General features: G+C 40.6%; 1 protein-coding gene across 4 annotated transcripts in view; it reads left to right on the plus strand.

Moving 5' to 3' along the window:
• Positions 1 to 16,384, plus strand: part of CRCP (CGRP receptor component) — a 49,784-nt gene that overhangs the window by 5,283 nt on the left and 28,117 nt on the right. Inside the window, 5 exon segments of one of the 4 annotated variants that reach the window (NM_001077870.1) lie at positions 1,028 to 1,244; positions 1,334 to 1,557; positions 10,624 to 10,660; positions 14,505 to 14,603; positions 15,907 to 16,001. In NM_001077870.1, the coding sequence (NP_001071338.1) occupies positions 1,550 to 1,557; positions 10,624 to 10,660; positions 14,505 to 14,603; positions 15,907 to 16,001 (239 nt within the window). In that variant the 5' untranslated portion in view covers positions 1,028 to 1,244; positions 1,334 to 1,549. 4 annotated transcript variants of the gene reach the window in all.

Raw genomic sequence — 16,384 nt, forward strand, 5'->3', positions numbered from 1 at the left:
TCTAAAGACACCAACCGCAAACTTCCCTGGTGGTCCAGTGGCTAAAACTCCATGTTCCCGGTGCAGAGGGCTCTTGTTCCATCCCTAGTTTGGAAACTAGATCCCGCATGTCACAACAAACACCCAGAGAAGCCAAATGAATGAATAAATAAAAATTTTAAAAGATAGCATCTTAAAAAAACAAAAGACACCTGTCATTCTCATTTTTGGCATATTTCCTTCCAGTCTTAAAGGAATATTTCAAACATACCAAAAATCCAGAAGATAAGACACTGACGGTTCTGTTGATGTCTTTTTGTAAGAACACAAAACTTAGTAGATTAGGTGGTTCTAGCGCCAATACCGGAGAAGGCAATGGCACCCCACTCCAGTACTCTTGCCTGGAAAATCCCATGGATGAAGGAGCCTGGTAGGCTGCAGTCCATGGGGTCGCTAAAAGTCGGACACGACTGAGCGACTTCACTTTCACTTTTCACTTCGCTGCACTGGAGAAGGAAATGGCAACCCACTCCAGTGTTCTTGCCTGGAGAATCCCAGGGACAGGGGAGCCTGGTGGGCTGCCGTCTATGGGGTCGCACAGAGTCGGACACGACTGACGTGACTTAGCAGCAGCAGCAGCAGCGCCAATACTCTTAGATATTTTTTCCCCATGCTTATTTTTCCTTAAATTACTAGTCATACCACATCATTTTCCATCTTTTAAAAATCCTATCTTGAGCATTTCCCCAGCATATAAATTATGCTACATGATTTCTCATGTTACATATATTATACTGTATGGATGAAACAAGATTGATCAATTCCTCATTGCTGAGCATTTACGCTCTATCTCAGCAACATTATCATTACACAGCGATCTTTCTTCAAGTATCTGATAATTCCCTTTGGGCAACTTTCTAGAAAGGCCGAAAGGTCAGAGACTGTGCTTCTCATTAAGGTTCTTTACACTTCCCTACTAAGTAACGCCGATGAATGGGAAATGGAAGGAGGCTGAGGTTTTTTGTTTTTTTTTCCCCCCACCTTTTAGAACGTGTTATTCAAGTATAACACACATACAGAAAAGTGCACCTATGCATGGAGCTCAATGGATTTTCAGAAACGGAACGGAACACACCGCGTACCCAGCACCCAGGTCCAGAAATACAGCTCCGGGCCGCCTCGCCACTAGCCATCGCTAATATCTGAGGGGTCTTTAACGCCGCAAAGACCTGCTAATCCGATTATGTCTTTGGAAACTTACTAATGTAAGTTAATACTACTTCTATACAACCTAGACAACGAAAACGTGAGCTTAATGTTCTCGCAAACGCTTAACATTCTGATTCCGAGACAGGCGAAGAGCATAGGCGTTCAAATGGCCAGAGGGGCCCGTCCCGCTCGCGGCCCCGCGGGCGTCCTCCAGGCTCCCGGCGTGCATCGCGGCGATCCCGGCGTGCATCGCGGCGCGCGGAGCCGGCTCTGGGGCGTGCGGCGCGGAGCCGGGAGCCGCAGCTTCTCGGCCTGGAGCTCGGCGTGTGCTGGTGACCCGAGGAGAAGAGGCGGAGAAGACATGGAAGTGTAAGTGGTTCGCGGGCGTGCAGCGGGCTTTGGGCCGACGCTCACAGCTCGGGACGTCTCGGCCCTGGGAGCCGGCAGACGGGGGCCTGGGGCGACCTCTCGTCGCGGCGCGCTGGAAGGAAGGGGCTCCCGCTCTGGCCCGCTGACCTTCGCGCCCACTCCCACCGCGTGCCCAGGTCGCGGGGCGGCGTGCAAGTTGGCCCAGCTGCCTTTAAGTGCCTGTTCCCTCCCTCATCCACTCACTCCTGTTGCAGGGGTCACCGTGGGGAGCTAGGCTCAGTGTCGGAACCGGGACTGAGGTAGAAAGCCCTGGGTCCAGCCTAGAGGTACCAGAAGGAAAGATGGGTAAATCCTGGGGTGGAGCTTTGTTTAGGGGCCGTGGGCTCCTGGGGAGGCCTTAGTCAGAAGAAGTGCTCTCCGAGTTTGATGGGAAGTTTGTGTATTTAGCCGTGTGTGTGTGTGTCGAGGGTAAAAGCCATTCTAACAATTTTAACTCCGCATAGCCTTTTCCGTGTCTGCTCATTGTTCCTCGTGCAAATGGAAGTTTTTGCGCCTATTGTGTAATGAATTTTTCCATGGTTGACAACTTACTTTGTTGTTTAGTCGCTCGGTCGTATCCGACTCTTTGCAACGCAGTGGACTGCAGCACGCCAGGTTTCCCTGCCCATCACCATCTCCCGGCGTTTGCTCAAACTCATGTCCATTGAGTCGGTGATGCTATCCTACCACTTCGTCCTCTGTGTCCCCTTCTCCTGCCTTCAGTCTTTTTCAGTATCCAGGTCTTTTTGAAAGAGTCGGTTCTTCACATCAGGTGGCCGAAGTATTGGAGCGTTAGCTTCAGCATCAGTCCTTCCAATGAGTATTCAGGGTTGATTTCCTTTACGTTAACTTATAGTCATCCGCATATTGTGTTTTCTTTGGCACTGATTAATACTTATATTTTCCTTTATGTTTTTGTGCCTCGTGTTTAATGTCTACATGTACTAGTGTTTTTCAGGCTTAAAAAAAAGCACAGTAGCTATATGTAAATGAAAGTTTCCTAAGACGATACCATACACTCTGATACTCTCTTCTCTTTTATTAAAATAGAATGTTAACCCACTAAATTGATTTTGCAATCCACTGCTGCTGCTGCTAAGTCGCTTCAGTCGTGTCCGACTCTGTGTGATCCCATAGACGGCAGCCCACCAGGCTCCCCCGTCCCTGGGATTCTCCAGGCAAGAACACTGGAGTGGGTTGCCATTTCCTTCTCCAATGCATGAAAGTGAAAAATGAAAAGTGAAAGTGAAGTCTGTCAGTCATGTCCAACTCTTAGCGACCCCATGGATTGCAGCCTATCAGACTCCTCCATCCATGGGATTTTCCAGGCAAGAGTACTGGAGTGGGGTGCCATTGCCTTCTCCGTGCAATCCACTAATGGGGTTTCATATGAAACTTGAAAAAACATGGACATATATTACTCTAGTCCAACCCATTATCAGTTTTTCCCTCTTCACTAAGCATTTCCTGTCAGCATACAAACCTGTTTTAATTTATCTGTCTTAAAAAAAGATCCCTTGTCTTACTAAACTCTGCCAATGGATGGAGGCAGTCCTGGTCCCCTCGCTGTGACTCAGTTGGGAAGCCAAGGCAGGCATCGACAGGTGAAAAGGGCTAGATGGTGACCTGGAGTAATTTATGAGTGAGCGACACTGAGACTTCATTTCACACATACACTTTTTTAAAAATACTAAAAGTATGGCCAGACCAGGGGGCGGGGGTAGTAATTCTCACACACTACTGATGATAATATAACTTGATTCAGTTCTTTTGAAGACTCGCCTGTATCAAGAGCCATAAAAATGGCCATGGAGTGGTGGGACCAGATGAAGAGGCTCTTCAGTTCTTGTTTGCTTTCTGCCATAAGGGTGGTGTCTGCATATCTGAGTTTATTGATGTTTCTCCTAGCAATCTTGATTCCAGCTTGTGCTTCATCCAGTCTGGCATTTCTCAGGATGTACTCTGCATATAAGTTAAATAAGCAGGGTGACAATATACAACCTTGATGTGCTCCTTTCCCAAGTTTGAACCAGTCTGTTGTTCCATGCCCAGTTCTAATGGTTGCTTCTTGACCTGCATACAGGTTTCTCAGGAGGCAGGTAAGGTGGTCTGGTATTCCCACCTCTTAAAGAATTTTCCACAGTTTATGATCCACACAAAGGCTTTAGCATAGTCAGTGAAGCAGAAGTAGATTTTTTTTTAAATTCTCTTGCTTTTTCTATGATCCAGCGGATGTTGGCAATTTGATCTTTTCTAAATCGAGCTTGAACATCTGGGAGTTTTGGGTTCATGTACTATTGAAGCCTAGCTTGGAGAATTTTGAGCATTACTTTGCTAGCATGTAAAATGAGTGTAATTGTGCAGTAGTTTGAACATTCTTTGGCATTGCCCTTCTTTGGGATTGGAATGAAAACTGACCTTTTCCAGTCCTGTGGCCACTGAGTTTTCCAACTTAACACTTGGTATGCATATGAATAAAGGTAAAAATTGCTGAGTAGAAAAAAATTCCTTGTCCGTCCCCACATCCTGTCTACCTGTGGCTCCTTTTCTGCTTCCTTTCACCAGAAAACTTCTTAGAAGTGTCATTTACTCTTTATTTCTTTCCGTCATTCTTTGAGTTTCCGTCCTCACTGGTCTGCAGAAATGGGTCTTATGTAGATTTACCTATCTTGTCAAGCCCAGAAGTTGATTTTCTGACCTCAGCTTTCTCTCCATCCCTTGGCAGTAATTGATACAGAAACTCTTGGCTTTGTGACATGCTCTTCTGGATTTCTTCCTGCCTCAAGGACTACTTCTCTGTCTGCTTTCCTGGAACCCCCTTCCTTGCTTGGCTTCTAAATGTTGAAGCATTTTAGGGCTCAGTCCTGGGACCCTTACTCGCCATACTGTCTCCCCTGGTCATTTTACCCATCTATATGAAAATGATTCCCTAGAATGTATTTCTAGCCCTTCTCTCTTTGCCATATACTTGCCTTGACCAGAAATTGAGCCCTGTTTCCTCACCGCTAAATCTAGTCCATCAGCCACTCCGGTCATCTCCAACTTAAGAATGAATTTTGATCGCAGTAACTTTTCACTGTCCCCGCTGCTAATTTTGTTGTCAGTCTTCTCTGGTTCGGATTAAACAATAGCCTTTGGTTTTCACGCTTGCCCTGCCCCCTCCATTCTGTTTCCACACAGCAGCCAAAGTGAATTAAAATATTAGATCAAATCACTCTCTGTGTAAAAATCCTTCCTTGCTTTTCTGTTGTGCTTAGAGGATATCTGCATTTCTTAGTAGGACCACAAGACCCTGTTTAACCTCACGCACTCACCAGCGTGGTCTCTTGTCATATACCCTCCCCTGCACACACACACTTTCCACTGGTAGGCAAGTAATTAGGGTAACCCTCCAAGCCCTTTGCTACTTCCAGGGCTTTGCACTGCTGTTCCTTCTTCCTGGTATACTTTTGCTCCTGTTCTGCCCTTTTCTTACCTCTTTGACATCTCAGGTTGAGTATCCTTTTTCAGTGTTTTTCCTCTTTGGTAAATCTGAAGTCAGTCCTGCTTTTGGTTCTCATAGAACCTTGGTTTATTTTCCCCTTAAATAATTACAAGTTACAATAATAGATGTATGTTTGTCTGGTGCTTTGTCTTCCTCGTGACAGTGTAGGTACCATGAAGGCAGGGACCAGTGTGTGTTCACCTAGCGCTTAGCACTGCACCTGGCATACAGTAGGCCTTGACAAATATAGTCAGCCTTCTGTATTTACTAGTTTTGTGTCTGTGGGTTTCACATCCACAGATACAGAGGGCTAACTGTACTTGTTGAGTGAAGTAATATAAATAGTACTTTAGTAGTTTAAGAAGTTAAATTAATATAAATTAATGAGCTAGTTTCTTGATTGCTTAGCATATCAATTTTCTGATTTTCCAAAGTGAAATGATTTCAGTCAAGAAGTTTTTCTCCGGTAGTAACCTGCCCACTTCTTCCAAGAAGTCATTGATCAATCAAGAATTCTGTGGCTAGCGGTTTTGGGAAAATGAGGTTTTCTGAGGTAGGCGTGTGGTTTGGGGATGGCAGGGCCCCTGGAATGGGATGGTCTGGACGCCTAACTTCATATCTTGGCTGGTCTCCAGCATGAGGTGTGATCTCGGACAGTGTGGTCCTCAGGATCTTCAGGAGACCCCTGGGTTTCTGAGAGGGCAAATGTGTTGTACCTCTGCCAGGCAGCCCTAGGACCTGCAGTGAGGAGGCACGGATGGAAGAGTCCCGTGAGTTTTTACTTTTTTTCCTAACTACCTAGTGTATGTGAATGATACGTATAATATACACTAGAAGTTTTTTAAGGTTAAGGAATATTTATGCTTTATTTGGTTGAAAGGGAGAGTTGAAAAATGAAAACGTTTTCACCATCACGTCAGATGAAAGGATACCAAATATTCATAGCAAGATTAAGTATTTGTATGCATGAGATATTTGTTGTTTGACTGACTTTGTCTAATGCCTCTGGGTTATTTATATGCCTGGAAGACTTTGTGTTCATCCTGTTATTCTTGAAGTTAAGATACAGAGTTAGGAAAAATGGACTTTCTTCTGTATCATCTTTTTGAAAGAGTGTCAGAATTTCCTTCATCTTTCAACTGGAAATACTGATGTTTAGAGACATTAGCTAAGAGGTCCTACAGCAGGTCAGGAACAGGGCTGGAAAGAGGATACTTTGTTTGCTGGCTCCCAAGTGCATGCTACACTTTAACTTGTTCATTGACTTTGAAGGTTGCTCAGTTTTCTTGGAGCAGAGTTTAGCTTTTCCCAACAGGACTTCAATCAGTAACATAGATTTGAGCAATTCCGTTCGTCATTGTGTTCGTAAGAGTTGACTGCATGACAATAACTAGGCACTGTTTGCTTGGACTTCTTTGTGCATGTGTGCCTCGAAGGAAAGTCTGTCAGTAGATCGTTTTGTCCTGTTTATTCAGAATTTGGTTTTCCAGTAGTTGTTTGTGTCCATTAAATTGATTCAGCAAGTTAAGCAGATTTTACAGGTTAAATTTCAAATAGCAAGTCAGCTAAGGAGCTTAAACGACTGCCCTCTTGTAAGTATAGATTCACACAGTCTTTAAAATTCACTTGGAATATTTACTTTAAATATAAGTAATATCAGTACTATTCTAGGTCCTACAAGAGAGTATGAAGGAAAAAAAAATTGGAAGAGAGGGTCCTTAATTACAAGTTATACTGATGTCTTTTTTAAAAAACCTGGAATTGTTTAGTTTTACATCTCCATTTTTCTCAAGTTTTTACCTTGAGAAATGTTAAACCCATGTAGCAGTTGCAAAAAGAGCATCACAAGTACCTGTATGTCCTTTACCTAGAGTCACCATGTAGGCATGCATGCATTTTCTCTACACACACACACACACTTCTCACTCTCACACTCTCTCACTCTCTACTGAACTATTTGAGAATTATAGCTGTGTCATGTTATCAGTCTTAAAAAGGCATTTTCCTATGTATCTGTAATACCATCATCATACTTGGGGAATTTAGTGCTTATATAGTGATAGTGAAGTCGCTCAGTTGTGTCCGACTCTTTGTGACCCCATGGACAGTAGCCAACCAGGCTCCTCCGTCCATGGGATTTCCCAGGCAAGAATACTGGAGTGGGTTGCCCTTTCCTCCTCCAGGGGATCTTCCCAACCCAGGGATCGAACCTGGGTCTCCAGCATTGTAGGCAGACGCTTTACCGTCTGGGCCATCAGGGATCCCTAGTGCTTATATAACCACTATTATTAAAATGCAATCTATATTAAAATTTCATCAGTTGTCTTAATAATGTTTTAGCTAGATTTAGGAAACACTGTATTAGGATCCAGTCAAGAATCACACATTGCCTTTGTTGCCAGGGTTCTTTAACCTCCTTCACTCTAAGACAGTTTCCTAGCCTCTTTTTGTGACATTGGTATCAGGACAAATGATAGTGATATTTGAAGAATCTGGGCCAATGGATTTGAAGAAGGTTCCTCAGGTTGCGTTTGTCTGATTATATCCTCTTAACTAGGTTTAAATGAGCCATTTTTGGACTGGATTGCTATAAGGCATGTTTCCTTCTCAGTGCATCACATCATCATTATTGGTGCTGTTGAGTTAGATAACTCGATTAAGATGTTTCTCAAATCTCACCATATCCTGTTCTCAGCAGCCTGCCAGTTGGTGGTGGTTACAGTAACTTCTTCAGGATAAAAGCTGCATTAAAAAAAATTTCCGCAATACACACTACTAATTTAGGACTTAGTAAAAACACACTGTATTCATTGATTTTTTTGTTGTTGTGTTTCCACACCAATCAGCATGTGAAACTTCCCTGACCAGGGATCAGACTTGTGCCTCCTGCAGTGAAATTGCAGAATTTTAACCATGGACCACCAGGGAAGCCCTATATTTTATTGAATGAAGGAATGCCTAGAATTTTTTGCATTTACTCCATTAGTATTTAGCTGGGTAAAAAAATATATATATATTAATATCTTCCTAATAAAATATCAGTGGATAAATTAGCTGTGCCCACCAGAGTGCAAGATGCAGTAAGATCCATTGTTCTCCTGGCCCCAAAACACAGGTTCATGACAATATACCTGGAAGGGAGCGCCTATCCTTTGTATATTGACTCTAGAAAAGGCAGGAGACGTTCCCAGGATTCTCTCAGTTAACAGCATGGTTGGGCAGTGGGGCAGTACTTGAACAGCCAGGACAGATTTCCCAGGGCCTAGAATAGTCTGCATGACTGAGGAGGGGCTGGGACTTGGAGATGAACTTGTCACAGTGGTACCTGGGATGCATCCACTGGCCTTGAGAAAGAACAGCATTTGTAATTCCTCACCACCCTGTTCCAGGAAGGGCTGTTTTGGTACCCCTGAATGTTATGGCACCCAGGGAATTGTAATTCAATTTCAAGCAGAGATCATAAGAGGGCTCTTGAGCTGACTTCCTGATTAAGTAGTCAAGGATGACATGTGGCTTGATTTGTCATTTCCAGTTTTAAATGAACCTTGTCATGGCCCCTAATTATGCATTATCCTTCCTGTGTCAGGTTCCTTTTAAATATATTCTCTGTGACCTAAATGCCATTGTCATTTGCGCAAAGCCTCACTTGATGAAATCCTGGCTCTCTGTTGAATGACTGGTAACCTTTGGTAAGCCTTGTGCTTTTTTGATTACGGTGCTGACAGCACTGTGTGATGACCTAAGGTCTCGGCTGAATGCTGTGTCAACTTCTTGCTTGTTTTGCTTTATTTATTGACTGGGGAAACCGCCCATGTTTTTGAAACTTTGTGTCCTGGTTTTCACCTTACAGCCCCTCTCCTAGTTTAAGAACAGACAGTAATTTCTGTTGCACATTATGTCAAATACAAACTCCTCGGTGAGTTGATTCTGTGTTACTGATATCCATCCAGTTTTATTTTTTACAATCCCATAGTTATTGTCCACTTCAGTTTTTTCTTTTTACTGTGTGCCCTTGAGCACAGTTTTTAATCTTTGCACCTGTTTCATCATCTATGAGGAAGAATCATAATAGCTCGTACATCACAGGCTTCTTAGTGAGAATTAAAGTGAAATGATGTCTTACAGCTTTCCTTTAGGGCGATCCTAGGAAACGACCGGCTGTTACACTTTTAAAATTTGTGTTTTCCTTTCATCCTCAGAACAGCTTTTTGAAGTAGGAAGAGGTGGTGGTAGCACAGGCAGAAGTGGTAATAGATGGTGTTTATTGAGTCCTTACTGTGTTCCAGGTACTTCACGTGTTTCAGCTCAATCCTATAAAAATCTTAGGAGGTTGGTACTATAATTGCCATGTTATAGATGAGGAAATGTAAGCACAGAAGGGTTCGATAACTTGCCCAAATTCACATATCTAATGGAGGATGGAGCTGGATTTAGAATCCAGGCTACACTTCTGAGTACTAGTTTATCTTCACTTTTTGTTTTATATGGGGATGCTTAGGGGGTGGTAATTAACTCATTAAAACTCAGGTAAGTGGCAGAGCTGGAACATGAACCCAGATTTGTCTGATTTCAAAACTGTGTTTTTTGGAAATTGAAGTAGAGTTGATTTACAGTGTTTCAGGTATACAGCAAAGTGATTCAGCGATACATACATATATATTCTTTTTCAGATTCTTTTCCATTATAGATTATTATAAGATATTGAATATAGTTCCCTGTGCTATACAGTAGGTCAAAACTGAATTCTTAATTGTTACTAATTTGCATTCTTACTATAGACCGTTAAGAACAGTATGTACTTTTTGATGCGATACTGTAGAATGGATCAGTGGTCATTTAATGCAAGTTACACTGCTGCGCTCATTCATATGTGAAAGTGACATTTTGCCTTGACTGTTGCACAGGGGTCAGGGTTTTGACCACTGCTCTACACGTGAACTCTGCCTGTTGAGTTGACAGTGAAGATAAACACCTTGGGAGTTTTGTGCCAATCTGGCAGGATTCCTGACATTGCTGGGATTTCCAGGAGTGATGTTAGTGTTAAGGGTCTCATTTCTGGTGATCCAGCAGGAAAACTTAGCTGCCCAAAATGTCGACAGCTGGTGGAAGGCAGAGGTGCTGGAGAGGGGCATAGCTGTGGGATGAGGCGGCACTCTGTTTCTCCAGCTAATTCTAGCACCCTCTGTTTATTGCCATCCCCCTACTCCTGTGGTTTGGCCCACGGGTTCTTCCTACTGCTAACTTCCTCTTGATGTCTGACTTCTCTTTAACTTCTGCCTACTTGGACCATGGATAAGTAGAGTATCTTAGTAACCTACCTGATAATGGGTTTGTGATATACCTCAGTTTTAAAGAGGAGAATTTGCTCTGAATTTGCATCGCCAGCTAAACCAGTGAGATTTAGGACATTTCTCAATTTGGGGGTTGTAGTCCCCAAGTTTCTGAACTGGACTATTGAATCTTAACAGAGGGATTATTTTATATATTTTGTTCCCACAGAGGGATAGGAACCCAGACTAATGACAGTTCGCTTTGTTTTGCAGGAAGGATGCCAATGCTGCACTGCTCAGTAACTATGAGGTAAATTGCTTTGCACTGTTGTGTTTTCCTCTCTGATTGTTTGCCCTCTGCTTCTGAAGGCTGCTGAATTAGTTTTGGTTAGAAATGACTGAATTCATTTGGATTTCCCATTTAAAATAAGAGAGATGGCACCATCTGGTGGACTTTGGAATGCTCTTAGCTTGGTAAATCACACACAGTAATTCAGGAAAGCTGAGAAGGCTCTAGCTCATGTAGGCAACCATCTCCAAATGCTAGAGATTTTAGATCTTCATTTGGGATGCCTTCATAGGATGGAAGTATCTATTTTGGAACTGTTTCTGTTTGTAAAAATTTTCTATTAAAAAATGTGTGCCTTTTCCAAATTAACACTCTTTAGCTGTAAAATGCTTTTGTAAGTTATTATTTTGATCCTCATAATGGTCTCATAGGTATTAACACCTTCATTTTGGAAGTGAGAGTTTAGTTGACTCACCAGACTGAAGCAACTTAGCAGCAGCAACAGATTTGGAATTTGGGGGCTTGAGGGTTGGGTTGCTGGGGAAAGAAAGGAAGGAAGGAAAAAGGTTGGTGAGAGCGGAGATAGACCATTATTTCTGCTTACTTTCTATTATACCTGGGTGTTGTTTGGTAATAGCAAAACCATCTGATAGGTTAATTCTGGGTATAGCAAGAACAATTCATATATTCGTCAATTTTTCTTAGGTCAGGGTCTAAACTCAGGAAGACTTAGAGGAGATTTAAGTCTTCATTGTGTGATATATGTAGAAGGTAGTAGAATTAACACAGTGGGCCGTATTCTTTCCTTCCTAAAGGTTCATCTTAAATGGGTTCTAGTCATAACAGGAAGGAGATGGTCAAGCCATTGGCTTTTAGAAATCTCCTTGTCTGTTAGGCCTCTGGACAAGGTGTTTAGCGTTTTATCCATTTGTGAATGTTGCATTAATGGGGTCTCAAGCCACTATATCTGAAAGGACCGACAGGCAGGGGACGGTTGCATTGTATCTAGTCGTTACTATGTCGTGATACTGTGCTTCTCACAATTTTCTGGTATAATCTCCAAAATAGGAGAGAGATTTCCTCCTGACCCTTCTTAGCACTAATAGACATGTTTCTTCCTTGTGGGAAAAGTTTACTTCTAAAGTTCTATAGCATTTCTGTCCCTCCTCCCCCCTTTTTTTGGTAAACCACTTTTATCACTTGCCTCATAATTTTTCTTTTCCAGAAATAAAATAGATTTTCATATTGGAGAAGAAGCAACATCTTTTTTTTTTTTTTAATTTGTTGTCGGAAAAATTTTTTTAATTCAGGTATAATCAAATATGTTATATTAGTTTCAGGCGTATGACATAATGATTTGATATTTGTGTATACTGCAAGATGATTTCCACAATAAGTAATTAATTAACATCATAGTCACATAATTTTTTTTTTCTTGTGATGAGAACTTTTTAAGATTTACTGTCTTAGCAACTTTCAGATATGCAGTACAGTATTAACTAGAGTTGCCATGCTGTACGTTATATCCCCATGGTTTTCTTTTATAATTGGAAGTTTGTGACATCTGAACACTTTCATCCGTTCTGTCACCCTCCCTGCTGTCTCTCGCATGCATCTATTCTTTATGTCTGTGAGCTTGGATTTTGGTTTTGTGTTGTTTTTAAGATTCCACATGTAAGTAAGATCATAGAGTATTTATCTTTCTCTGCTTTATTTTACTGAGCATAATGCCCTCAAATTCCATTCATGTTGCAGTTGGCAAGATTCCATTTTTTATGACTGAATAATATTCCTCTGTGTGCATGTATGTGTGTATATGTGTGTGTATAAATATATATATATGTATATATATATACATACACATGTGCACACACACGCATATGCCACATTTTCTTTATCCATTCATCTGTAAATGGGCACTTTAGGTTATTTCCTTACCTTGGGTATTATAAATAATGCTTCATATATCCTTTCAAATTAGTGTTTTTGTTTTCTTTGGATAATTATCCAGAAGTGGAATTACTGACTCATACGGTAGTTCTGTTTTTAATTGTTTGATAATCCTTCCCTGTTTTCCGTAGCGGATGCACCAGTTAACATTCCCAGCCATCGTATGCAATGGCTTCCTTTTCTTTATATCCTCACCAGTACTTATTTCTTGACTTTTTGATAATAGCCGTTGTAACAGGTGTGAGGTGATAATCTCATTGTGGTTTTGATTTGCATTTCCCTCATGATTAGTGATGTTGAACATCTTTTTGTGGACCTGTTGGCCATCTGTATGTATTCTTTGAGAAAATGCCCATTTTAAAATTGGATTATTTGGTTTTTTGCTTTTGAGTTGTAGGAATTTACATATTTTGGATATTAACCCCTTATCAGCTAATAATTTGCAGACATTTCCTCCCGTTCAGTAGGCTGCACTCTGTTGATGATCTCCTCTGCTGCGCAGCAGCTTTTTAGTTTGATGTCGTCCCACTCGTTGATTGTTGCCTTTGTTGCCTTAGCTTTTGGTGTTGAATCCGAAAATTCATTGCCAAGACCAGTGTCAAGGCGCTTGCTGCCTGTGTTTTTTTCTGGGAGTTTTATGGTTTCAGATCTTCCATCAAGTCTTTAATCCATTTTGAGTTAATTTTTGTGTATGGTTTATGTAGTGATCTAGTTCCATTCTTTTCCATATGGCTGTCCAGTTTTCCCAACACCGTTTATTGAGACTATCCTTTCCCCATTGTATATTCTTGGCTCTTTTTTCATCAGTTGTTAGCTGTGTATGTGTGGGTTTATATCTGGACTCTATTCTGTCCCATTAATCTCTGCATCTCTTTTAGGCCAGTACTGTGCTGTTTTGATTACTATAGCTTTGTAATATAGTTTGAAATTGGGGAGTGTGATGCCTGTAGCTTTGTTGTTCTTTTTCAAGATGGCTCTATTCTGGGTCTTTAGTGGTCCATACAAATTTTAGGGTTGTTCTTTTTCTGTGAAATGTGCAATTGGAATTTTGATAGGAATTATACTGAATCTGGTTTGCTTTGGGTAGTACAAACACTTTAACAATATTCTTCCAATCCACGAGCATTTATTTGTGTCTTGACTTTTTCTTTTATCAGTGTCTTATAGGTTCCACTGGACAGGTCTTTTGCCTCATTGGTTAAATTTTTTCCAAGGTGTTTTGTCTTTTTTGTTACAATTATAATGATTGGAATTTTTTTTTTTTTTTTTTAATTAGTGTATAGAAACACAGCAGATTTCTGTATGTTGGCCTTGTATCTTGCAACTTTACTGAGTTCATTTCTTAGTTCTAACAGTTTTTTGGTGGAGTCTTTAGGAGTTTCTGTAAATAATACCATGTAATGTGCAAATAGTGACAGTTTTAATTTTTCTTTACATCCCTTTGGATGCCTTTTATTTCTTATCTTGACTGATTGCCCTGTCTAGGTCTTCCAGTACTAAGTTGAATAAAAGAGGCAAGAGTGGGCATCCTTGTCTTATTCCTGATCTTAAGAGGAGAAGCTTTTTGCTTTGCACTGTTGTGTGCAGTGTTGGCTCTGGGCTTATCATGTATGGCCTTTACTGTGTTGAGGTACGTTTGCACTATACCCACTTTGTTTAGAGTTTTATGGTTTATATTGATAGGAAACACTTGAAATAGCTTATGTAAACAAATGAATTTATACTGTTTGACTTAGATAAAATAACATCTTTAAAAAGTCAAATGCTTTTTGGATTCATTTGCTCTAATGCAAGAGTTTGGAGGAGGGTTTATGAGAAGAAAGAGATGTTCTATTTATCCTTCAAGATCATTGACCTTGGAATAGATACATTTCTCAAACTTATCTATGAAAATTTTTTGTATATCTCTTCCTAGGTGTTCCAGTTACTAACTGACTTGAAAGAGCAGCGTAAAGAAAGTGGAAAGAATAAACACAGTTCTGGGCAACAGAACTTGAATACTATCACATATGAAGTAAGTCTAGGTTTCCAGAGGGTCTATCCAAACTACTGTTAAAGGGGCTTGGTGTATCTTGCTGCTGACTGGCCACCGAATCTTGACTATCCATTATCTGATTTGAGAAGTTTTACTGTAACTCCGTTTTTATTCTGTTTATAGAAGTGGAAAGAGTTTGGGCAATTGCAAGTGTTGGCCAACTGCAAAGTTTACAGGAGGGAATAATAAAAAACCTTCCCTCACTTCTAATACCAATTGCAAGTCAGAGCGCCCCAAGAGAACCCTCAGGTTCAATAATTCACTGAAAGTACTCATAGATCTTGCTAAAAGCTATTATATTCACAGTTACAGGTTATCACAAGGAAAAGATAAAGATTAAAATTGGCCTAGGGACGAAGCAGTTGGGGCAGGTGCCAGGAGAAATATCATAGGCAGAGCTTCCTTTGTTCTCTAATGTGGAGTTAGAACATGCTTCTCTCGAAGTCAGTGTGTGTTAATACACTCAGAACATTTTCAACCAAGGAAGCTCCACCAAGTTTTGGTGTCCAGTTTTTACTGGGACTCCGTTACCTAGGCATGATTGATTGATTGATTGCCTGTGTAGTTCATGTCAGCCTCCAGGTCAGTTGATATGGCATGACCCAAAGCCCCTACTCTCAGTCTTACTGTTAAGACTATCCAGTAGGACGTCATGCTCCCAGACAAACACACTCCTATTAGGTGTAATGTTCCAAGCGTATGAAGACTACCGCCTGGAAGCAGAGGGCAAAGGCCAGATCATCTATTTTGGCAAAAACAAATTCTTTATTACAGCGGAAGTGATACTTTTTTATGGTAGAAAACTTAGAAAGTACCAAAATGTATAAAGAAAGTATTAAAAGTAATTTATAATCTTAATATCTAATTGATAGTTTGTTGCATTCTCTCCCATTCTTATGCTTTGTTCTTAAAAAAGAGCATTTAAGCTGTTATATGTTTGATTTTGTATCTGTCATTTTAATTTATTTTTTCTTGTTATTTATTTGCTTTCAGTTTTCTTTTTGTTTTATAAAGATTTGGATTTAATTGTCTTCTAATTTATCTTTTCAAAGACATTAAAAAACTTGCCTTAAATCATCATAATCTCTTTTAAGGAAAATAAGGGATTTAACACTTTTGTCATCATTCCTTCCTATCTGATTTTGTTCATTTAATTATGTGTTTAGAATCCTAGAATCATTTATCAGTCATGTTCTTTTACTTTATATAGTTCATCTCTTTAATGTCTATAGTTCATTCAGAGCTATTTGTCTAACGCTTGCTTTTTCTTTTTTTTCCGTAGACATTAAAATACATATCAAAAACACCATGTAAACACCAGAGTCCTGAGATTGTGAGAGAATTTCTGACAGCAATGAAAAGCCACAAGTTGACCAAGTAAGTAAAAATAATCTTAAGTGGGGAAAGACTGACACACAATGAAAATGATAGCTTGCAAAAGTCATCGTTTGCAACTGTGTGTTTATATTTAGTTGGGTTTTAATCAATACGCAGTGCTCTTTTACAGTAGGATCCTAGGATTGTATATGAGACAACTGAGACTTCCACCCTGGGATCCTTCTAGGGCCAGAAATAGAACACAGTGGGCTTTTTAATCTCAAAAAATCTCCCCCAAATCTGTCCCTTAACCTCTTCTCAACATTCAGACTAAATTGGTTGAAAAATAGGATTTATAAATTACGAGCTTTTGATCAAGTTGGTGAATTAAGTCATTTGACATTTGTGGGGCAAAAATGGCTTGATAATACTCTGTTTGCTCT

This window comes from Bos taurus, chromosome 25, assembly GCF_002263795.3.
Source record: "Bos taurus isolate L1 Dominette 01449 registration number 42190680 breed Hereford chromosome 25, ARS-UCD2.0, whole genome shotgun sequence".
Classification (NCBI taxonomy): Eukaryota; Metazoa; Chordata; class Mammalia; order Artiodactyla; family Bovidae; genus Bos; species Bos taurus.